The sequence below is a fragment of the Lepidochelys kempii genome, chromosome 10 (assembly GCF_965140285.1).
Source record: "Lepidochelys kempii isolate rLepKem1 chromosome 10, rLepKem1.hap1, whole genome shotgun sequence".
NCBI lineage: Eukaryota > Metazoa > Chordata > Testudines > Cheloniidae > Lepidochelys > Lepidochelys kempii.
The window spans coordinates 79256643-79281701 of record NC_136389.1 but is presented as its reverse complement, the minus strand read 5'-3'; the positions used below and the strand labels follow the sequence as shown (position 1 = coordinate 79281701).

Below are 25059 nucleotides of genomic sequence, written 5' to 3'. Positions count from 1 at the left end.
TGGAATTGTCCCCTGTAATTCTTTATTATCATGAATGACTATTTTAAATCAATCTTTAAAAAAAAAAGTTACAGAACGTGCATAAAATACAAAGTAATTTACAAACAGATCCAATAGCATCTTCAGAACAGATACACAAATAGGAGAAATGGATTAAAAAAAGACTGACTACAGCAATGCCTTCCGTGTGCCTTACACATCATGAGCACCGCAAGACCGAAAGGTTGGCTAATCAATGCAGCAATTTGTGCATGCCCACACACCGATGTTCTAGGTTGATTGTATCAGTGTCTGAGGAATGTCTCTCCTCCCACCCACCCTGCTCCAACAGTTTTTCATAGCTTTTTAAATACTGTAGGAGTTTAAGTGCCAATCACTCAAGCCATTTAGTGGACAGTTTGGAGATGAGAGAGTATTCTGCAGTACTTTCGAAAGTGTAGTGACAGAAGGCACAATTCACAACCTTATCATCCCTCAACAGTTTATGTCAACTGCTGACTGACTTGTACTGAAATCAGTCTATTAGCCACACACACTTTCAATAAGGAAACTATTCCAGATTATACTAACCAATGCTTCCAATGGAGTGGAGCCACTGTTGCAGGGGTCCTTTATAAATTCTTTAGACATCATGGAAGTTGGTGACCCCAGCATTAAGCATTTGCAAATATAAATAAACTATGGATACATGATACAATATCCCTCAAGTTTCTACTCATTGTGGAAAGGAAGAACTTTCTCATCCTCTGATACTGCCAGCACCATGGAGTCCAGTTCCTGGGCAACACAAAGTGATGCAAGTCCCAATATTAAGAGAGAAAAGTGAATCCGTTACTTAGCTCATGTTGCTTTGTCTTATTTCACAAGAGGCACCTTGAATGAGCTCCCACTAGTATCTCCCATTTCAGCCTCCTACCATGATGACCTCATTTGCACAATTAGAACTCAAGAGCACCATTGCACATAGTGAAGTCTCCAGCTTAGATGCAAAACAAGAATCGTTTTTGCCCTAATATTTAGTAATAAAAATCCACATACCTTGACCACCTCAAGATGTAACCAAAACATTTAGCTTTACTGTAAAATTGCATTTAAGAGCAATGGGTGATTCATAAGCAATTTTTGGATGCTAGATATAACAGCTGGAGTTAGGAAAGATGATCTAGTTTAAATAGCCCAGAGATGTTCATTAACATTGACAGTAATGTTTTGGGAAGGTTAGAATTAACATTTCTGAGCTTGATTACAAAATGACATTCTAGTAACCCAACTAGTGGTCATCAAGTTGGAAAGTAATCTATTAGAATTTCAAACAATTTATTAAACCAAGACTGGTGAGTCAGAGTTATGAAAATGCTGCAGCCATATGGAAGCAATAATGATTTTAACACTAAAATCAAAGTGTTAAGACATGAAAAAGATCAGAAGGAATAATAAGAGGAAGTAATTGAACACAAAGACTTAACCACAAGAATTACAAATATATTTAAATCTTGGACCTGGGGAATATACACAGCCTTTTAGGAAAGAAGAAACAATTATATATTCTGACAGCACTGCATCTTTGGTTTGTTTTCAGTGGTTGGTGGGACATGGATGGGAACCACATTGTTGCTTGGAGACATATCATTTTCACGTCTGTCTGACATTTGCTTTTGAGAAACAATACGATAGATCTCTGGAAAACAAGAACAGAAACCAGTTACTATATACATATTTTCAATCACAGCAACACCAATAAGTTACTCAAGTTTAGCATCTTCTGGACTTTATATATAAACCAGCAAAGTTTGCCAATACCTCATAACAAAATGAGAAGTACAGCTGTGTGGGTAACATCATACAGATATTTTCACGATCAGTTAATCTGTACCATCACATTTCCAGTATCTTGTGACCAAGGCAGATCATTTGCTTTTTACAAGACTATTTCTAGTTCTCTACACCTTTGCTTTTATTGTTCCTTCCCTTGAAGAGAGCTATTCTGTAGCCAGAACTTGCTAGCAAGAGATTTAGGGTATGGGAGACTAAAACGCCCATGCTAGTTTTTAAGAGCTGTAGACAGCTTTTGCTCCTGATGAGCGTAAGGCTGTGAATACATCTGTAGATGCTAACATGGATGAATGGAGCTGGTTGGCAGCTATGTTCCCACCTTTTGGAGAGGGCTCAGAGGGGCAGTTGCTCCTCTGCTCCAAAAGACCCTCAGGCCTATCTTATGTCTGATGTATTTGCTGGTGGAGACGCATTCTTAGATTTTAAAAAAATTCTGTAGAGGTGTCTAGACTATGGGACAGGCCTTGTTTCTGTTTAGATCCATGACACTCAACCTGGGGAGAGTTACAGAAAGTACTCCATGTCTGAACAGCAAAGATCTGACTTTAAATCTATGGCAAAATTTGGACTCCAGACTGAAAAAATAAAGCTTGAAATGGAAAGCTCGGCTCAACTTCTTGTGCCACTCCTAGTGCCTCGAAGGTGCAGCACACACTTGGATTTGACGCCTCACCTCACCTCAATATGGCCTGTAATGAGTGCAAAGCAGACCATGGGCATTAAGCATTTTTGCAGCTATCATGAGTGCATCTCAAATGCTCAAAGAGAAAGAAAGAAAGTAGAGTGTAACCATGGGCAGACAGCTGGCTTTAGCAAGGAAACTTGCCTCAAAATGGAGGAGTAAATGAGAGAATCTCATGCAAATTCTCATTCAAAACTACAGACCTCTTTCAAGCTTTTCTTAGGTAAGCGGAAAAGTTTTTTGAGCTTAGTCCAAAGCTACCCTAGAGTGAAGTATGCCAGTTGGTACTGTCTCACACTCTGCTACAGCTAGGGGAACTGTTCTGGTGGGGGGTGAGGAGGGGGAATAATTGAACTTCTCCACTTAGCCATTTGCTGCCCCACACTACACAGTACTCCATGCTGCTGTAAGAGTTCCATATGAGTTCAGACAGCTGGAGTATGAGACATTTGCACTTTACTCTTTCTTCTGGGGCAGAATGAGGAAAAAGCATAGCTCAGCAAATATCCCTCGCTGCACAGAAAGCTGTGATCCGAGTTCTTTTGGAGGGTCTCAGTTAGTTATTGGTACGATAACAATTGCCTGACTGGCACCTTATTTAACCCCCAAACCAAGAAATATTTCTTCCACTAGAGAGTAGCATTTGTTAAGAATGTGAGCAACAAACTACTTAAAAGTGAACAGCCGGACATTTCAACACAAGCAAATTGAGCAAACGTGCACAGATAAGTCTAACATTTGCTGCTAAGGGCTGAATACACAGAGCTCTGTGTCCGCTTCTGTAGCTAATAGGAAGTGTGCTGGAAAAAGAGCTTCCAGAAAGTGGGGCTGGGATAAAGGTGCAAGGAAAGGGCTTTTTTGAACAAGTTGTGAACAAAGTTAAACCCCAGCAAATGCAGTCACCAAAGGACCGAAGAGGCAAGTCAGACCTGAAGTTCTCCTGCAGGACAGACAGCACAAGTGCATACAGCCATCTGAATGCTGACTAGCAGGGCAAACGGACAAAATCACACGTGCCCAGTGCACACGGCTTGTTGATAATACAAAGAAAATACCAATATCTGCCAGTGGCACATTCGTTCAGAGAAGAGCAGCAAGTTAGGTATTCAGAACTGACATCCCACATCTCATTAAATACAAGAGGAAGAACCTGTTAGGATCATCTCAGTTTGACACAGTTGGCTACACAAGTGAATTGCTGATATAAGCAAACCCAACAGTTGCCACACCGAAAGGAAGAGGGTTTCTGGTTTCAGAATTACTAAAGTTTTCAGTCATGTCTTTCCAAAGCAGCCTGAAATAGCATTAATGGTCTCTTGTGCATAGGAGCAAATTCAGGTTGGAGATGGGGTGAACTTCAATGAAATACACGTTTCTCCAACGGGTCTCCAGCACTTAAGTCCCCAGGATTGCGGAGATAGCAATTCTAAAGGCCCACACTGAGTTTATGCATTGTACAAAGTCTGCTCTACAAGCCAAAAACCCACACACACCATATCACTGCCCATGGAACACAAATTCTTCTTTAGATAGCACATGCAGCTCATCATGCAACAGGGCATTTCACCCTGAAGTACTGCTGAGTGGGGTGGGGTGGAATCAGAGCTCCTCAGGCACCAAGATCTTCCGGCCAACTTTTACCATTGCACTGCTCCTACTGATGTCAGAGTTTCCTGTGCATGTCTAAGGGCAGAATCTGGCCTATTACTATTTAAAAACAAGTGAATGCTGTTGCCTTTATAGTTATAACTCACCAGCAGCACTTCAGCAGTGGATAACCTCTGCAGCCACCAATCTTGAAAACAGTACTTTCATGAAGAAGCATTCCTGAGCGCACACTCCAGTGCATTAGTACCAACAGCCCTGAAACATTAGACATCACACCCATCCTGTTCCACAGCTGCGAGCAAAGATTTGCAGTTTACAAAAGAGAGCCTTCTGTTTTCATGTCCCCGTATCCTATAGGCTTCAAGCTCTCTCACCACCACTACCCAAGAATTGGATGGCAGTTCACAGACTGATGCACTGTTGATTCCTCCTTTGGGTGCTCAAATTTACCCTGGTCCGACATGTGATAGCTACAGCCTGCCCTCCGCACGGTATTATCTTGTGGCATCAGCAGCAGAGGCTCTGAGGACTGCACGAAGATCATCACCATATGAAGGCCTATGCTATACAACTGGCAAGTCCCTAAGGATTGCACGCTAGTGAAGATATGTAGAGAGATTAATACTTTACAATCCATTCAGCAACAAAATCCCAGTCCCTATGAAGTGCTCATTGTAATCAGCAATCTCTGCTCAGAAGAGGCCTTTTACCACAACAGGGCTGGGCAAGTGACATTGCTCTAGGAGGAACCTTGCACAGGGCCTGCTTAGGCCACGGCTGTGTTGCCCTCATTCTTAGAAGCACCAAGCTCTTTAACAGGAAAATCCCCAGATTGTTTGTCATTGGCAGGAACCCCCCCACAGAAGTAGCATTACAAATCACTAGGTGAGAAGGAAGGGCAGAGTAGCAAGACAGAGGCTGGTGAGGGGGAAGGAGGAGACAGCATGGCACACACTTGAGACCAGATTCCCACTTACACTCAGGCCCCTGTACACTGCTCTGGCCATGCAGAAGATTTTACAGTGGCTGTAGTTACAACAAATACTCACTGTAAGGCCCCCGTGCATTGCCAGAGCAGTGTGCAGCAGTGCCCATGGGAATCAGGCCCTCGAGGTCTAAATGTTGCCTTGTTTACAATGCCATTTGGATCATCTGCTTTGGCTGCAGAAGGACAGACACTGCCTGATTTGGTAACAGTCCAAAACCTGTCCTCCTGAGCAGCTGAACCCTGCACCAAGCTGGGCGCTCACTAGGTATGAGCTGCTACTCCATCTACACCCCATCATGAGCAACAAGACTGAGGAAGGGCATTCTGCCCCCCTCCACCTACAATCGGGGTGGAGTACGGGCACGTGTAAGCTGCCATAACAGCAGGGGAATCATCCTTCCCATACCCACGAACATTTAAAGCTGCTTTTAATAAAAAAAGTGTAGTGAATTGCACTGTTCTTATCGGGTGCTGGAGAACCCTGAAGTTGGCCTCGCTGGTCTTACGCATTCCAGAGAAATGGCTCTAGCTAGAACACACACCAGCTCAGCTGGAGTGCAGTTAGCACTGTTGGGAGCCCTACTGCAGGCTAGCTGCCAGTGCTTTCAAACACCATGTCAGACCGGCTCTGTGCAAGGTTGCATAAGCGACTAGATGTGGAAACAGCAGTCGCAGCCAGTTTGCAGCGCAGTTCCAACACTGCTAACACTGGGGGACGTGACGGAGCATTCAGAGTCTCTCCTTCTGTGTGTCACATCGGTTATTAGCCTGTCAGGTTTTCAGTTTATTATGGCTCTGATCGGATTTGCTTTGTAGAAGAAGAATAAGAAGTGCTTCACCCTCAGACGACCCTATTCGTACAGGTGTCAGGGCCATAACCCTTTACCAAGAGTAAACTGTGCAGAACAAGCAGGGGTTGGGTAGCACCAACCAATTTGAATTGCACACACTTGAAGTAACCCCCCATAATCATTAGTAGGTTTTGGGTAGAAAGAGCCAGCTATGACAAGTGTTTTCAAGAAGTTTACTGGGAGAACATTCATCCTTCACATGCCAGTTGAAGTGTGGCTGGAGGCAACCTGCTGCTAATATATTTACTTCATTTTATCTCCCTGACCCAGGAGCTCAACTAGAACAAGCCACATGCTCTCTAATCAGGAGAAGCGTTTCCTTAAACATGATCCAACTCCCCCGAACATGAACACCATCTGCATGCCCAACAATTTTTTATCTAATACACTGTCACCAACACGCAGGGAACATCTACATTTGTTGAGCAGCAACCAAACCTTCCCGAAGCCAGTGAGGGCCGGATTTGATTCACTTATTCTCCAATTACAAAATGCACCTCATAAAGGAAAATTAAGCACGGAAATAGAACTTCCACTAATTATAATCAAAAACAACTTCTGGAATAAAAGATGCTGATAAGGGCATGTAAGACAAGGTAGTACAGGCTGCTTTGAAAACAGCCTTCATTCATCTAGCTATTCCCCAAGAGGTAAATTGCTTCCCTATGGCATTAGTCTGACTGTCGCCCAGCTGTATGTAGATCAGACTGCAGCCTGGTGCAAACAAACTTTCAGCCTCAGCAAATGCCATTATGGAACAGTATGGTGCAGCAATAAACTAGGGGCAATTTGCTGATGAGTTATACATAATTTGACAGCTTTGGAAGAAACCAACCTATACAGCACATTCTATCTGCTGGATTTCCAGATTTCCGTTTCCTTTACACTGCCAGAGCTGAACTAAAGCTAAATACTAACACCTGTGCCAAGGGTCCTTACCTCTCCCAACAGTCAAGATGGGGCGGGCAGTGTAGCTGAAGAGAAGCTATTCAGTTTGAAGTGTAGAACACATCCATAAACACACACTGTGCACATTCTGACATTCATGTACATTTCACCATGTGATCAACGTACATGACTCTGGGAGATGGTGAGGGTATTTGGTTGCTGGGACTCGAGAGAAGCAGTCTTTCTAACTGCCCTCCACCAAGACACTTGTGCAAAATGGGTATGTCTCAGACTGAACCTTGCGGACTGCCTGAAATGGAAGTGGATGGAGAAGACAGGAATACAACAAGCTTGCTAGCACCTGTCTAATGCTGTCTACCTATTACATGTCAACCACTCCCCTGCCCCACATCCAGAGATAGCATCAATAGATATACAGGCTGATAATGTTCCTTGTGTTTTCCAGTTTTATGGAATTTATTCTTTCAGCCTTAATTTTAGTATTCTTAGCAACCACCAATGACTGATTGGAAGTTTTTTTTGTTTTGTTTTGTTTTTTTAAAAAAAGAGCCACAAATGGTGGTTAGAGGAGAAACTGGGAATCAGGACTGCATGCTACTCCCAGCTCTGCCCCCAGCTCTACATGGACCTGGGCAAGTCAATTAACCTCCTTGGGCCTCTGTTCACCTGTCTGTAAAATGGGTACACTTATGTACAGGGATGCTGAGGGATCTGGGGTTTAAAAAAGCATTTCAAGAGCCTCCAAGAAACATTAAAAATGTAATTTCAATTGCAGTAATAATTAAGTTCTATTAAACAGGAAATTCATGAAGAAGAGAATCTGTCTCAAATGTGTAGCATTCTTTAAAAAATCCTGACACTTTGGGTACTTCCCTTGTTTGTTAACCAATACCTGTCTGTTCTTGAAAAAACATGCAAACTACCTAGTAATCAGCAAGGACTGCTTCATTGTATGTACAACAGATGTAAGCTCAGACAAGATCAATTGCAATAAGTAATTGTCCTGCCTCAAAGTGATCTCCAAGGTAATTCATGAATATTGAATGATTGTGTGCAAATTCTCTCCTCTAATATTTTCACATTCTAATATAGCTGCTGGCAGTATGGTCCTCTTCAGCGCATTTTAAAGACACAAAGTATTAAATTCTCTGGCCTATACATGGGCATTTTCCAGATAACGCCACATTTGAACATAGCCTAGTGCCTCCTACCACAAGGATGGAGGGTGGGTGGATGCTGAACAAGAGAGAGACAGGTATATTTTAGAAGCAGGACAGCACTCCTACCAGGACAGGTCAGCCGGGCAGGCACAGGACAGATGCAAAGGTGTATGGGCTAGACTCATTGCTGAGTATAGTTACAGGGGCACCACAGAGGGGCTGGTTGCAGCTCCCTGATGCTGTGGTTGGTTCTACTCCAGACCTGGTCTTGTGTCGGTTATAGCAGTTTAGAGGCCCTCTGGGCTGTTCTAATCTGCACTGGCTGACTATAGCCCGCAAGGGGCAATCAACTAGGGAGAGCTGTCAGAACTCAGCATGCTGCAGGAAGTGGGAGTCAAGCTGGCCATGCTGGTGCTGTGCCATGCCTGCTGGGAATTACCCTCACATGGATGTGGCCAGTTTCCAGCCACTATGTACTGCTTGTGCAGAGTGGAGAACATCTAATGTACCTGCATGGCCCCAGCACCATAACATCCGAGTGCCTCACAATCTTTATCCTCACAACCCTCAGGTGAGGTAGGGTAGTGCTGCTCTCTCCAATTTTTACAGATGGGGAGCTGTGGCATAGAGGGGTTAAGTGACTTGCCTAAGATCACACAGGATGTCTGTGACAGAGCAGCAAATTAAACCTGGGTCTCCCAAGTCCTAGGCTAGTGCTGTAATCAGCAGGCTAAAGAATCTGGCCTGCGGTCTCTAAATCTAGGAAAAATTGCATGTTCAAATGGCAAAGATGCACGCAATCTGCAGTTCCTCCCCTGAACAGCACACACAGACCGCACAAAGCACTATGAGGCTCACCTGTCAGAATAGTCTGGAAAGCAGCTTCCACATTCGTAGAGTCTAAAGCAGATGTCTCAATAAATGATAAGCCGTTCTTTTCTGTGTGGGCAGAGAGAGAGATCGTAAATTACAGTGCAGGCATCGCACAAGTGATTCCCATCAAGCAGCCCTCCTGTGCCAAAGACCAGATTTATTGGCGTTCGTGTTGAAAACCTTGTGTATCAATATAAGTGTAGTTATGAAAACAAATGTTCTCTCTTCTAAAGGGTGTAAGGAGAACAGTGCTGTAACAGGGGTAGTCTGTCCCCTTAAGGGCAATAGCGTCTAGGGGGTCAGTCAAGCCTTGTTCTGTAGCATGACCCTGCTGAGAGGTTTGGGGGGTTCTGAGGTACTCAAGGGATTAAGAAAAGGGCAGAGGCAGCTATGGGGAGAGAGGAAGTGGTCACAGGGAGAATACTTTGTGTTTGGGGAAATGTGTGCTACTGTTCCTTTAAGGGTCCAGGGCCCGGAGCCTTGTAAAGAGGGAGGGGCAAGGCTCTGCTCTTCCAACCAACCAGGACCAGCTCTGGGAAAGAGGGCTGTATATATTCTGCCTCTTCTCTGAAAGCAGGGAGACACCACCAGAAGAAGGTTACTGCCCAGGAAGCTCTCCAAACCCAGGGAGAAAAGCACTCAGGTAAGAAGGGCCAGCTGGGGAGGAGCTGGTTAGAGGCCACAGCTGTCCTGAATTAATAAGCACAGCCCTCCTTGTTGGGCTTTGGGCTCCTGTGCCAAGGAGGAGGCTGGGGGATCCCTGCACCTAAAGGGAAGCTCTCTTTAGGGGTAGGCCAATTAAACTAAATAAATTAGACCCTAAAAGTAGGGGGATTATTGTTTAAAGACTCTGGATGAGGGTGGTTTATTTCTGAACTCCAGAAGAGAGTTAGTTGAGGGAACCATGCCTGCAAGGCCTCCCCATACCATGAGGGGAGGCTAGGATGGCCACCTGCCATAAATGCCCAGTGCCAGTAACAACACACTCACATGCTGCATGTTTTAGGCACCAGTCTACCCCAGAGGCTTATCACCGCAATATGTGCTAGTGAGACTTTATAGCAGTGGCTCTCAAGCAGGGGTGTGTGCACCGCTAAGGGTACTCAGAGGTCTTCCAAGGGGCACATCAACTCATGGAGGTATTTGCCTAGCTTTACAACACGCTACATAAAAAGCACTAGCGAAGTCAGTACAAACTAACATTTCAGAGACAATGATTTGTTCCTATTGCTCTATACTACACACTGAAATGTAAGTACAATATTTATATTCCAATTGACTATTATAATTATATGGTAAAAAATAAAGTCAGCACTTTTCAGTAACTGTGAATTATGACACTTTTGTCTTTTTATGTCTGATTTTTGTAAGTTGAAGTGAGGTGAAAGTTGGGGGTATATGACAAATCAGACTCTTGAAAGGGGTAGAGTAGTCTGGAAAGGTTGACACACACTGCTTTATAGCACGTCCACACAGTGAGGGAGCTTCCAGGATTACTCCTCATCTAGTCCCATTTCTCTGCCCCGCCACAGCAACACTATGAGGTGACTTCTTGAACAAGGCAGTGCTGCTTCTGAAGGGGTAAGATTAGGGTGTTGTTCCAGTGTCATGTAAAGGAGAGCTTGGTACCCAAACTTTAACAACCCCTTCCCCCCCCCCCCGCCAGACATTATGGCACCTCACTTCAACATCACCAGAGCACTAAGATGCGAGTCTCCTCAGGCAATGAGTGATCACTCAGAGCGAGGGGAGGGACAAGGAGTCGGTTTTAGTTGTTTTAAGATTGACTTCCATGTTGCTTCTTCCATTCTCTCAACCTCATGTTTGGATGTTAAGTGTTACATGAAAGGGGGAAACCCGCCTGGAAGCATCTCAAAGCTGCCCCTTTGAAACTGACTTAATGGAATAAGACTATGTCAGAGGGGAATGATCCTCAGGGATTTTGAGTCCAAAATGCAGTTTGAGTGTCCTCTACTTCCAGGCAAACATCCTCACTTGGCCACCAGCTGTGTGCAAGCACCTGCATAAATTATTAATGCAGGGAACCCAAAGCCATGTTCCACTACAAAAGAAACTTGGCCTGAAACTTGTTGTTTATGAAGATGGCAATGACTGACCCAGGCAGGTGACCCCAGAATTTAATTGCACAGGACTGAGCTGATTACAATGGTCCCTTCTGGCCTTAAAGTCAACGAGTCTGAGAGACAAAGCTCTCATTTGATTAAAAAGGCCTTACCAGTTGAGTTTGGTACCTGCTGGGTGTGTTCAAAAACAAGTTGAACAGTCCATGTCTTTATATTTGCCTTCTTCACTGCTGTCTACAGTTGTAAATCAAATGAAACATGGGCACTGGGTATCAGGCTGGGGGAGGCTGTGCGTCCCCCAAACAGCCAGGTGCGGCCCCTCCCCCATCCTGCTTCCTGCTCAGCAGCACCTACCCTTCTGGTGCTGGGGCAGGACCACCTGCCCTCCTGGTGCTTCAGGGCTAGGGATGCTAGCCTGGGGTGGGGCCAGCAGCCACAGTGGGCCGCCCCCCCCCCCCCAGACTCCGAGGGGGAAGGTGCGGAAGGGGCAGGGCCTTGGGCAGAAGGGGTGGGGCTGGGGGCTAGCCTCCCCCAGCTGGTCACGTGCTGCTGCCAAAATAAAGGCTGGTTGGAGGGATCAGCAGTGCTACTACACAAGAGACTTAGGGTCTTAGCATCCCTGAGTGTTGGAACTCAGGAACACATAAGATGCTGCATCTGGGTTTAAATGGATATTGTCACTGCACAAATGCCTCCGGCTGATCCAAGGAATAGCATCGATATTAGTGCCATTAGGCCGCTTGCTGAAAGAAAAGCACTGATGTCTACGGGGAGGTGTGTTAACAGTGGGCTGAGAGGGCAAGTAACAACTCAATCCTTTGTTCTTTAAAAGCCTGTCTGTATTTGGCTGCAAAGAACTCAAATCCCCAGAGAGGGTTTACCATCAACAAACTATATTTAATCCACTAACCTGCAAAAGCTCTGGCCTCATCTGTAGGGACTGCGCGAAGGTGACGCAAATCACTCTTATTACCCACCAACATAATGACGATGTTACTGTCAGCGTGGTCTCTCAATTCTTTCAACCATCGCTCCACGTTTTCATAGGTAAGGTGCTTGGCAATGTCATAAACCAACAAAGCCCCAACAGCCCCACGGTAGTACCTGGGAGCAGACATGTATTCTTGAATCAGCAACGAACAACATGATTCAAACAAAGTGTTCCTCTGTGTCGTAACAGAAGGTGAATCAAATCCGACTTGCTGTGCTGTCTGACAATCCATTCTTAAAATAAGCAGACAGTTTCATTTTGTTCTCATTTACCTTGTGCTTTAAGCCAGACAGTTATTCCAATTAGCTAAGGCCGCTGCATGGGGACTAGTAGTGTCCACTAAAGCATAAGGGTTTCTGCTTTTATGATAAAACCTCAGAGCAAAAAATTTAAAAGGGGTTATAAATAGTTTGTAGTTAGCTGCATCTCCAAGCTCTTTACACAGTGGCAGGGCTGGATTAATGCAGGGGCTTTAGGGGCTGCAGCTGAGGGGGGGAGCCCCGCAGGCCCTATGCAGCCCACTGCTTCTTTTAATCTGTCCCCTGAGCCTCAGCGCCCCCTGGGCCTGGAGTTGCAAGCGCCAGCTCATGGATGTGCCCTTGCAGCCCCTAGGCGAGGGGCGTTCAGGGAATCTGCACACTGCCCCTGCTCCCAGCACTGGCTCTGCAGCTCCCCTTGGCTGGGTACCCCAGCCAAGGGGAGCTGCAGGGGCGGCCTGCAGGCACAGGCAGCATGCACCTTGCAGAGCAGCCTGGCCCCTCTGCCTAGGGGCTGGACACGCCAGCCACCTCAGGGAGCAGAAGAGCACTGAGCCAGGGGAGGCAGAGATTCTGCCTTAGCCCTGCTGCACCACCAACCAGGAGCCACCCAAGGTAAGCGCCACCTGACCAGAGCCTGCACCCCACGCCCTAATCCCCTGCCTGAGCCCACTCCCCTACTCCAAAGCCCCAGGTGCCCCACAAAAATCTAGTAGCCCCGGCACCACAGGAGAGTTAATCCAGCCCTACACAGTGGGCAAGTAATATTGCCACTTGCAGCTGGACAGAGAAGCAGACAAGTATGATGACTTGGTCAGGAACTGACTAAAGAACCTGGGGTTTGGTTTGGTTTAAGACTGTTACTCCAGAATTCCATCCATATATTAGGGACATCTGATGTACTTTATAAGATCCCAAATGTCCCATTTCCTCCCACCAATATTAAAATTGTTTGAGGTCTAACAGGCCCTAAACAGTCCCATACACTGTGCTTCTGAAGGGGGCCAAATTAATCAAATATAAAACACTGAAGACCATTTTTAATCATAGAATCATAGAATATCAGGGTTGGAAGGGACCCCAGAAGGTCATCTAGTCTAACCCCCTACTCAAAGCAGGACCAATTCCCAGTTAAATCATCCCAGCCAGGGCTTTGTCAAGCCTGACCTTAAAAACCTCTAAGGAAGGAGATTCTACCACCTCCCGAGGTAACGCATTCCAGTGTTTCACCACCCTCTTAGTGAAAAAGTTTTTCCTAATATCCAATCTAAACCTCCCCCACTGCAACTTGAGACCATTACTCCTCGTTCTGTCATCTGCTACCATTGAGAACAGTCTAGAGCCATCCTCTTTGGAACCCCCTTTCAGGTAGTTGAAAGCAGCTATCAAATCCCCCCTCATTCTTCTCTTCTGCAGGCTAAACAATCCCAGCTCCCTCAGCCTCTCCTCATAACTCATGTGTTCCAGTCCCCTAATCATTTTTGTTGCCCTTTGCTGGACTCTCTCCAATTTATCCACATCCTTCTTGTAGTGTGGGGCCCAAAACTGGACACAGTACTCCAGATGAGGCCTCACCAATGTCGAATAGAGGGGAACGATCACGTCCCTCGATCTGCTGAAACCAATCATACCACACAGATGTCAAGGACATTAGAGTTCAGTGAGTTTGCACACACACAATACCATGCCTTTACCATTCTCAGGCTTCACCACTTTACAGGGAGATGTTTTCCAGCATTCATTATGGCACAAAGGATTCAGAGTTCTCTCCGATTCAGGAGAAAAGTGGAACCAAACACTAGTTCTCGTAAAAATACACACTCTGCTTATCACTTACGCTGAGGTTATAGCTCGGTACCGTTCCTGTCCTGCTGTGTCCCATATCTGAGCCTTTATTGTCTTGCCATCGACTTGAATGCTCCTGGTTGCGAATTCCACTCCAATCGTGCTTTTGCTTTCCAAGTTAAACTCATTGCGCGTGAAGCGAGAAAGGAGGTTACTCTTGCCCACACCGGAGTCTCCGATAAGTACAACTGAAGACAAGACAAGAGTCGTCAGAACTGCACACCACCTGCACGTATACTGAGCAATTTTTATAATTAGCTTTATTCACAGAAACATTTACTTTTCATGGTGAGATGTGGGAAAAAGAAGGCAGCAAAGCCAAGCCAGCTGTCTTAATTTAACTGCTCAAATATCCTCCACACTTCCAAGCAAGTGGAGATATCAAAACCACCACCATTTGAAGAGGCTCTTTTTACCATTATTTAATTCAAATCTTAATCTCCCAGAGTAGTAAAATACTCCATAGTTACCTAGCTACTTATTATGGTAATGAGCCATATCTGAGCACCTCACAAGGGCCAACAACTTGAATTTCACATCAAGGTGATCCTTGGAGTAAGGTCAGCTGGAGTTTATCAGTTGTGTTTCTGTAACAAGAGTCCTGTGGGTCAGAGCCTGGCCCTCAACTAGATCTCCTTTGTGTCTTTTGGCAGGGGACCACAAGCTTCCCCAAGGGGAAAGTCAGGGACTCCTAACATCAGGGGAATCTCTGGGATGCAAAAAACCCAACAGTCACCTTTGTCACCTTCTTGGGTCTGGTAGGATACAAGCAAAGCCACAGCCCAACACATTCAGCAACCCTCTGCTGGCAGCATTTGCTTTAGGGTGCTGCTTTAGCCAGTGTAATTTAGAGCCGTCCATCACACCAGGGTAGTTTTGGCCTTTGCCCAGCTCCAGAATGAGTAGAGCAGAAAGATATTAGAGCCACCACCATTTTGCCTGCTGATTAAATCCAGCTCATCCAGACACAGGAACCCGGCCCCTTAGGGCTACAGCACAACTTCACACCAGCTATGGTTACATTTGCAGAAGGAGACTGACAGAAGGTCCAAAATCCAATTCCTGGAGACGGTGATATAGGCTTGGGTATAACAGGGATATAGGTAGGCTTGGGTATAACCTAAGGGCTCACAACAGAGTGGAGGGGACACATTCAAACCCTAGCCATGCCACTCCTTCAATTCACAGCAACAGTGGCCCAGTAGGATGATCTTATGCCCTGACAGTGATAAAACACTGCACTGATAACAGGGAACATAAACAGGACAAGGGCGGGCCTAGAGAGGAAGGCAGATACCCTGGGAGTGAGTCAACACCAGCAACAGCAAAGGAGAGCCCACAACTGCATGGCAAATGATTTTGCTGGCCAACATTTGTTTTTAAAAGTCTGCAATATTTGCTCATAGCACCTCAGATTTAGCATTTAGTATTCCAGCACAGGTATGTTGAGGATGCCTTCTGAAATAGTCACACTCGGCCAAGGTCTAAGAAGAGTGGAATGGTGTAATTAAACACAGCTCAAGTATTAAAAACCAAGCCCAGACTGAGTTCTAAGTCTGCAGAGAACTGCTGCAGCTTAATGCAGCAGCCTTCCCAGTTTCAGACACAGTGGACAGTGTCTTCTGTGCCCGATTTAAAAAAATTAATTAAAAAAAAACACTAAGAGGAATTTTCCTTTATTATAAAGGCCATTGCATTAGTGACGCACCTTCTGAACTCCCCCCCCTTGCCACAAAAAGCAACACACACATTAGCATCAAGAATGGCCTTAGAGGGAGTACTTCATTAAAACCTCTTTCTGGCTTCCTCTGCCAGCTGACTCTGCAAGAAGCTAGCCATGCTGCAGAAGTTGTACACAGCACAAAGTCTCGGTTAACCATTTGTTTAGATAGCTGATAGTTTATTAGGCTTGACACATCCACATTTGATACAGACAGAATCTGGCTTTTATTCAAGAATGACAGTTCAATATTGTCAAATTTCAGTTGTCCTCCCATAGCTGATTTTGCTAACATAGGAGATGCAGGACTGTGACAACCCAGGTGCAAGGGACAAGTCTATTTAATTTACTCCTGGGGGATTTCTGCTCCACTGCGCACGTGCAGAATTTGCAGATTTCTTTGCTTCCCTGCAGAAAAATGTCTTGCTGAGCAAGAAGCAAAGGGAAGCCACAAGAGTGGTCACATGCCCCTCCACAGCAGCGTGGGCGAGTGGTTGCAGGTTCCCAGAGCAGCCAGCTGAGAGGTAAATCACTATGGGGAAGCTGGAGATGCCCTCACCGGTGCCAGGTCAGACCCCTCCCCCCAATGCATCCAGACCCCCAGCCGAATCTCACTCCATGCACCCATGGAGCCACCCGCACATACACCCACACCTGGCTCTCCCGAGAGCTACACAGGGCTAGCCCCCCCCACACACACACACACACTTCTTGCCCCATTGCTCCTTAACTGCAGGGGGGGGGTCACTATATGGGGGGTCTGTCCACCCAGATCCTCCAGCAAGCCCCACCCCACTGCATTCAGACCCCCACCTCTGCACCCAGACCACTCCCCATTGAGCCCCCCACACTCAAACCCCCACCCTGACAAGCCCCATTTCTATGCACCTGGACCACCCTAACGAGCCCCCTGCACCCAGAGTCCCACCCCACTGAGCCCCAACCAGCTGCACCCAGACCCCCACCAAGCCACACTCCCCCAACACCCAGACCCCTCACCCTCGCTGAGCTCTAACCACCTGCACCTCCCAACAAGCCCCTGTGCATCCAGATCCCCACTGAGCTGCCCACACCCAGATTGTCCCACACAGAACCTCCTCACCCCACACCTGGATTCTCCCCCTTCCCCCACTAAGCCCTCCCACACCCAGATCCTGCCAGGCTGAGCCTGCCTGCCCACACCCAGTGTGCTTGACAGGGAGGGGGAGGGCCCCGGGGTGTTTCTGAGGCAGGTCCAGTCATTGCGCTGTCTCTGGGTCAGGTGCAACCTCACTGCCAAGTCCATGCCCTGGGGGAGAGGGAATGCAGGTTGATCTCCCACCCCTGTGCAGCCAGTGGCCTGTGCTCCCCACTGCCATGCTGAAGCCTCATTTGTTTGACAAATAAAATTTGCAGAATTTTAAAATGTGTGCAGAATTTTTTTTTTTTTTGCTGCACAGAATTCCCTCTGGAGTATTAAGTGTATCCGTGTCACCTGACAATTTACCATAGGGTTTTCGTTTTGTTGGCAAAGCTCACTAACCAACAGGACTAATGCAATCTTTAGATGCATAAGCATGGGAATCTCAAGTACCTGTAGAGAGGTCTTCACCTCTGCATTTGGCACTGGTGCGACTGCTGCTGGAATACTGCATCCAGTTCCAGTCCCCACAATTTGAGAAGGATGTTATAAACTGGAGAGGTGTCAGAGAATAGCCATGAGAATGATTAAAAGATTAGAAACTAAGGCATGTTGAGAATCAGAGCTCAATATATTTATCTTAACAAGGTTAAGGAGGTGACTTGATTTGTCTAAGTACCAACATGGGTAACACATACTTAATCTAGCAGAGAAAGGTATAACAGGATCCAGTGACTGGAAGTTGAAGCTAGACAAATTCAGATTGGAAATAAGGTGTAAATTTTTAATGGTAAAAGTAATGAACCAGTGGAACACTTTACTAAGGGTCATGGTGGAGTTTCCATCACTGACCATTCTAAAATCCAGATTAGATTATTTTTTGCCTAGAGGATTTGCTCTAGGAATTATTTTGGGGACGTTCTATGGCCTTTGTTACACAGGAGGTCAGACTAAATGATCACAATGGTCCCTTCTGGCCTTGGAATTTATTAATCTATTTTGGCAAGGTTAGGCCAAATTTTTAAATAGCTTTACAATCACAGAAATTGCATACTTGTAGAAGTTATTGGGAGGGGGAACCCTTCAAACCCCTTTTAACCAAGTTATATCTCGTATAATCATCAATACCTAGTATCCAGTTGTTATGCTAGGGATTGAAGAGTTTTCTTGTTTAGGTAAATTTCTGCTTTCCCCAAGTTCCCTATCCCCAGCAGGTTGTGCAGTATGACTCTGTAGCATGGATATCAGCTAGCTTAGCTATCCCTACTCCCACCATCACCAATATTTGCTATTTTTCCTGAGTATTAAACATGAAAAACTTCAGTCATTCCACAAAACTTGCCAGGGTTCTCTCTCAACTAGCCTGAGTCCCACGCTGTTGCTAACAGAGAACATTTACCATGCCAATTTCAAAAGGAGCTACAGTGATCCAATGAAGTGAAGAAAATATCAAGGGCTTGTCCACACTGGCACTTTACAGCGCTGCAACTTTCTTGAAGCTCAGGGGTGTGAAAAAACACCACCCTGAGCGCAGCAAATTTCAGCCCGGGTAGCTGCGCCCCTCATGGAGGTGGGTTTTTTAGAGCACTGGGAGAGCTCTCTGCCACGACTATACAAGCCGCATTAAAGCACTGCCACGGCAGCACTTGAATGTTGCCAGCGTAGACCAGCCCTCAGATTCTCTTCCCCCACCTCTGTATTTTCTCCACTTAATTGGGCCATTGTAGCTCCTCTTGTACATGGCAGGGGAACTTCACACAACACCAGCAGATAAGACTCAGCTCTAAGCCTGACAGAGGCAAAGCCAAGGCAAGATTATTCTTCTTTTAAAAACTATTAAGAAGCTGTTCATAGCTAACACACAGATATTGAAAACTAAGTTTGGTAACACTTAGCCTCTTCTTCCCTCCCCACATACCCACTTCAATTTTGGCATTTTGATACCATCCAATATTCTCGTGAATTCTTAAAAATTAAGATTTTAAATCATTCAGAAGCTTAATCCCCTGCTTTCAGATTGTGCAGTGTGTTTCTAGCTCCAAAAGTTAGAACAGCTACTAAAATTCTGGTTAAAACTGAAGTGAGAGAGAGAAACTATGATGACCAAAGTGTAATTCAAAGGTCTCTAACCATCAGGGCTGGAATGTAATTATGTATGCAACTCTGGGGTTTCCAATGGGTTTTATGGCATTTGTTTCAAGGCCTAAATTTGCCACACAATAGGCATTAGCAGTCACTGATCTAGGATGTAAGACAGTAAGTCCCCTACTTTGGAGCAGTCTATATCTGCATATGGCAATAGGGATCTGAGAAGTATCAAGGTAGAGAGAGCAGACGGGAGAAAAGGTTTAAAAAAAAAAGGCTACAAGACAAAGACTCAGGCTTGTATAGAGCATTAAGGCTAGGCATCTGTATCAGACACAGCCCTCACAGCAGCAGAATGAGGCCCAGAGTGCTTCCATAACCCAGCTTCCCAAGAGCCACTTTCTTACCGAACAGTACAGCTCATTACTCTTTGCTAGCAAACTGAAACTGAATACAGTATTTTTAAAAGGCGCCTTGGCAAGTGTTTTCCCAGTTTTCAATTGGGACACTTCCTTTTTAATCAGCTTATCTGATTGCAAAACATTATTTCTCATTTGTGAGTTCACTCTCCCCTGCCAGGTTATTTTCTTGTTATTGGTGAATGAAGGTAAAAAATATGGCTGTTTTCATCCTCAGCATGACCAAATCTCTGTGAAAACAGCATCCAAGCGAACAGATCTTTGGATATATTTATAGTTAACCACTGTGCAATGGTGAAAATATTATACTTTTGTTAAATCATACTAGAGTCAACTGTAATAGCAACTGAACTGTTGATAGCCTAAATCTATTTACAGTTTAGGAGACTGCTTTCTTGTGAGTGGCAATTAAAGAAATCAAACCAGGCTTAAAACCCTTGACACGGTCCTTTAAACATGTGATGCTAGCTTTGGTTGTATGTCCACGATCTAGAAAATCAAAAAAATCAAAGAGATTCCAATTTCTAATAGTTGGCCATCCTCCTAAAAGGGAGTCCTTATCCGATTTATGTTTAGCTCATGCAATTAGTGTTAGCATGATACTAAGCACTTGTACAACACTTTACAACACCAACAATTTGGCTAAATGTTAGTAGTTTTACTATTGCTACTGCCATGGCATTTCCAGAATTTTGGTAAACAAAATGAAATTCCTTTAGTAGTTTGATTTTTTGTATTATATTCTCTAGATTGAGTGCTGTACAAGTCTAAAACATGAATATAAATTCAGCACTGTAGGCTGCATGAAAACCAAACTATTAAGATGAAAAGCCAATGACAAAAGCTGTACAGCTTTTGTTCCCATGTTTAACCTTTGCCTTAAAGCTTAAAAGCAACTATTTTCTAGAGTGTTTCAACTAGCTAGTGAAATTATATTCTCCGACTCCAGTTTAAACATTAATGATGAACCCATAACTACAAATTTGCATTGTCTAATGTATCACTGATAAAGATTCATTTCTGTATAGCCCCTTACTAAAAGGATCCAAAAAGCCCTTTGAAAGTGTCATTTCACCCATTAATGAAATACAGCCACCTATGGGGTGGAATACAACAGCTAAGCGCATCATCATAAAGTTTAGGACACATTTACAGGTATTGAAGGGTTACTTCTGAAAACACTTGGATTTAATATTTATGCTTTTGTTCCCACCACAGAGAGCCGTAGCTAATAACAAACCTTTCCTATATTTTATTATGTCTTTATATCCCTTATACATGTGAGGAACTCTACAAGAGTCTGCAAAGTTACTACACTCTGCTTCATCTCTCTCCTTAAAACCCACTTATGCTGTGATGATCAAAAACTCTCTACAATGGCTAGGCAGTTGTTAAGCAGTGATAACACATTATGGTTATCCCCTCACTGTTAAACAAAGGGGGAGGGCACAAGATTATCCACCTATTGTCTCATCTTATACTAACACCATAAGCATTTTGGGGTAAGGGACAGTCTGTTCTGTGTATTTGTAATACACAACTCAGCTGGAGCCTCTAGGTACTACTATAATACAAATGAATAAATACAAATCTTGTTCTCTACATTCATCAGCAATGAGACTTGCTACATCACAAGAAAATGCCTTCACTTGTAATGGAGAAAGAGGCCCAAATAGGGTTTACTACCATTCCAAATAGCAGTGGCTTTCAAGTGACCGGTTTTTCCATAAACAGAGCAAGTATGAGACAGTAATGCAAGGTCTGAAACCCAGACCAACAGGTTTGTGCAGCTTTAGCAGAGCTTCTTTGATTTAGTAATCAAGCTGGAGAAAAATAAGCAAGATGCAACAACTCCTCCTGTCAAGCATATCTAATAGTCAGCTGATTGTCAGTGCAGTCAGGCCCAAATTCAGAAATGGGGAAGTGAGTTTGCTGGCTCACTGAGCTATAGCTCAACGAAACATCCAGCCAGTTGGACAACTTTTATTTCCATAAATATAGAACCATCATTTTGGTTGGAATAGTACCTACAAAAGATTCTTTTACAGAACTGAAAGATCAGGATGAGCATGGAAGAGTTTCCCAGAAGGTGTAACTGACAATGTACAGCAAAGTCATCTTAAGATTCCTATAACATATCCAATACAAGGAGTACTTGTGGCACCTTAGAGACTAACCAATTTATTTGAGCATGAGCTGTAGCTCACGAAAGCTCATGCTCAAATAAATTGGTTAGTCTCTAAGGTGCCACAAGTACTCCTTTTCTTTTTGCGAATACAGACTAACACGGCTGTTACTCTGAAACATATCCAATACATAAATTCACAGTGGGCAACACTATGTCTACCTTTCCTGTCTACTCTAAGGAGTGATCTGCTGCTTAGATAACAGGCTGGTTCTACAACATGGGTATACATTTTATATTGATAAATTCAGATCTAATCCTAAATAGGGTCATAAGAGGGCAGTGGTTGTTACAATGATTCCCTCCCTGCCCCCCGCAAAATAAGAGTAAAAAAAACTTAAGTAATCTGCTTTCTGCAGTGCAGCCTCCGAGTACTCTGGCCATTGGTGTCTTTCAGGCAGTCCAAAGATAGGAACCTGAAGGGCAACACACTGGAGTGGGACAGCCAGAAATGACAACCCAATTTTTGTAAGTCCCACTGAACCATGCTAAAGCCTTGAACAACAGAGTCAGGAGACAGCTAAATTGCAACAGCTCCTCTGACTAATTGTCACTGTAGTGTAAGTTGGCCCATACCCTAAGCACCAGCATTATCAACACAGATTTGGTGATAAGGTGTCAGCCTCCGATTCTGCAGAACAAACATTGTAGGTCCTATACAAACAGGGGAGGAGGAGTGTTTAATCCACTGGGTGGGGGTGGGAGGAGATAGAGAGCAGGAATAGAAGATATCACCCACTTTAAGGTAGGCTGAAGATTGAGTTCAATCTCCTCATCCATAAGACCTCCCTTATGCTCACTTTTTTTTTCTTGCATTTCCTTCTTCTGGAGATAAATGTGTAACATTTGGATTAGAGAAGTAATCAGTTTATATAAATTTAAACTAATTTTGCATTTTTCCATACAAAAGACTTATCCTTTAATATCTCCAATTTATACAATTTTTGGAGTGTTTGTGATTTAAGATGGTGGTTTAATAATTCAGTGTAAACAGTAGTGTAACCAAGACAAGAGCATTGGATGTACTTTAATTAATGACCACCAGGATGGCTTTTCTACAGTGCAAAAAGGGAAATGGATTGTAACTTGCCAGGTAACAATTGCTGTTGTAACCAGATTCCCTGACTTGGTTTTAATTGTAATATACATTTACCCTGACATATGGTTGTATTTAGGGAAAAGTACGGTAAAAAGCTGCTTTCCAAATGGAAGAACATACAGAAAAGTTTACTTAAGTTATTGCACAATTAAATATAGGGAGAGAAAACCTTTACATTCTCTCTTTTGAGGTTCATCCTTAAGTACTATGACAGGAACATTTCAGAGCTCCTTTGCTATTACAAGGTACAAACTAATATTTTCAATCCAGTGTTCAGTACATGCAGATTTCCACTATAGCATTACAGCATGTGGTTACATCTGAAATATTTTCAAAATAGGCAATTTAAGTGTTTGATTTAAAGTTAGTAAATACTCAATGTCACCATTTCACTGTGCTTTTGCAGCATGTCTTACTTGTGAAGATTTCCAACTGCTGTTTCATTCGGCAGAAAGATAAATGGTAAATAGACCATTTTGTACATTCTGATGCATCTTTAACAAAACTCAGTTGAACCAAAATGAGAAAAATCTGCTTAGGCCTTGGAAAACAAGGAATTTCTGCCTTAATCTTCCGGGAGCTTTATGAAGTGACAAGACAGGAAGTGAGATCAGTGGGAGTGAGATAATGGTTACAGTAATCCCTGGAGCAGAACTCCAACACAGTATGAGGCAAGTAATGCAATATTTACTACTGCATAAAATTGTGCTTATGAGCCGATGTCAACCCTTGAAAAAGCACAGTTCTACCTGAATAGCGTTTAACTTGTAAACTGTAATAGGAAGTGACTTCTACTCTCCCTCTGCATAACCACTAGTTATTTTATTCAGCACATTATTGACTGCTCTCTTAGTTCAGGAGCAGAGCAGCAGCACTGCACAAAGATCACAGCCCACGATGGCTGTTTCACATTAAAACTGCCCCAAGATTTAGTTGGTCATTTTAGAGTAGGCTTGTCGAAAGCTACAGCCAACCACTCCAAGGCTAGTATATCAATACTCACACCTCCGTATTTTAAACCAACACTCTACAAGGGCAGAAAATCTGAAAGGGTTTCTGGAGTTTTCTCTTTGGTGATCATCACTCGGCCTTCTTTGAGCAATAATAAGGCTCCCTCCAAAACAGACAGCTTTAAATGGCAGGTCTCCATCTTATAGTTTGATTATTATTAGAAACTGAAATATAAATGTTAAATTACTGGTTACCCTATCAAACCAAGAATAAGCATCTCTGCAAACCATTTCCTCAGTCCCACAAAAGAAAACCAATCTTGGGGTTTACTCAACCCCCCAGAGAGAAATCAAAGACAAGGAGGTTGCCCTGGGAGGATGACGGAAGTGGCTTACGAACTAGTTTTTATAGTGAAGCAACCTCCGGAATACACTTCAGGGCATCCTCTCAGCCAACGTCAGAGGCGGGGGCACACCAGCCAGTCCCACCAAGAGACACCTTGTCCCAGTCCACGACGCGGGTAAGGCTAGGTCAGAAGATATTGGAGAGGAGTCCGATTTCCCCGTGGGCCTTTCAATTCAGGGCCCTGGCCCAGGGACTGGAGCATCCCAGGGAGCATCTTGCACGTTCACAGGGCTGGCCCAGAAAGGGAGGGGGGGCTGCTCCTCCCTCTGCTCTCCCCCCTCCCCCCCCCCGCACTTGGGGGAGGAGAGGCTGGCCCAGAATGGGGGACGTGCCCCAAGAGATGCTCCGTAGGGGCCCCTCTATCGCGGGGCAGGGGCTCCGGGACGAGCTGTCCCTGCTGCGGACGGCGCTGAGGGTTGCAGGGCCTGGGAGGCGATTCCACTCCCCTCCCCCCCGGAGAGGTGACCCCTCCCCGAGGGCAGAGCCCCCCCCGCGGGGCCGGGGCGGGGCTGGCGGCCGGCCCGCCTACCTTTGAAGAGATAGTCGTACTCGTCGTCGCGGGTGCCCATGGTGCGCGGAGCCAGAGAGGAGCCGGAGCCGCCGCCGCCGCAGGAGTCAGCAGCCGAACCCGGGGCCCCTCCTTACGGCCGCTGCGGCACTTCCGCTCCCGGCGCCCCGCCCCGCCCCCCACCGGAGAACTACTTCCGGGGTCACCCGCACGGCTGCCGCGCCCAGGGAGCAGGGCCGGGGGGCAGCCCTTCCGGGGTCACCACGCTGACTCTGCCCACGGGCGGGGCGGGGCGGGGCGGGGCCGGTCTCCCTCCGCCTCCGCCTCCGCCTCCGCCTCCGCCGCCACCTCCCGCGCTGGGGCGGGGCTTTGCGGGCGGACGCTCCCGCCCCCGCCCATGCCGTGATTTCGACCCGGCCCCTACAGCGCCGTATCGCTGCGCGCCTCAGTGCCCGTCTCTCCGAGCGCTACCCCGGCCCCGGGGCC

At 45.4% G+C, this 25059-nt stretch overlaps 1 protein-coding gene across 1 annotated transcript; it reads right to left on the bottom strand.

Moving 5' to 3' along the window:
• RAB11A (RAB11A, member RAS oncogene family) lies at positions 1 to 24772 on the bottom strand. The gene is made up of 5 exons (XM_073304373.1): positions 24595 to 24772; positions 14074 to 14269; positions 11899 to 12092; positions 8890 to 8970; positions 1 to 1678 (listed from the first exon to the last, which is right to left on the bottom strand). Exons 1-5 carry the CDS (start codon positions 24632 to 24634, stop codon positions 1539 to 1541), a joined length of 651 nt encoding a protein of 216 aa, XP_073160474.1. The 5' UTR covers positions 24635 to 24772; the 3' UTR covers positions 1 to 1538.
• Between the last annotated feature and the right edge of the window lie 287 nt (positions 24773 to 25059).

What these genes read in the sequence shown, in the direction of transcription:
- RAB11A (XM_073304373.1), bottom strand. Translation starts at nt 24,634, where the DNA reads ATGGGCACCCGCGACGACGAGTACGACTATCTCTTCAAAG. An exon ending in GTACGACTATCTCTTCAAAG is followed by an intron (nt 14,270 to 24,594) that starts GTAGGCGGGCCG and finishes TCTTGTCTTCAG; the next exon opens with TTGTACTTATCGGAGACTCC. An exon ending in TTTCCAGACTATTCTGACAG is followed by an intron (nt 1,679 to 8,889) that starts GTGAGCCTCATA and finishes CTTGTTTTCCAG; the next exon opens with AGATCTATCGTATTGTTTCT.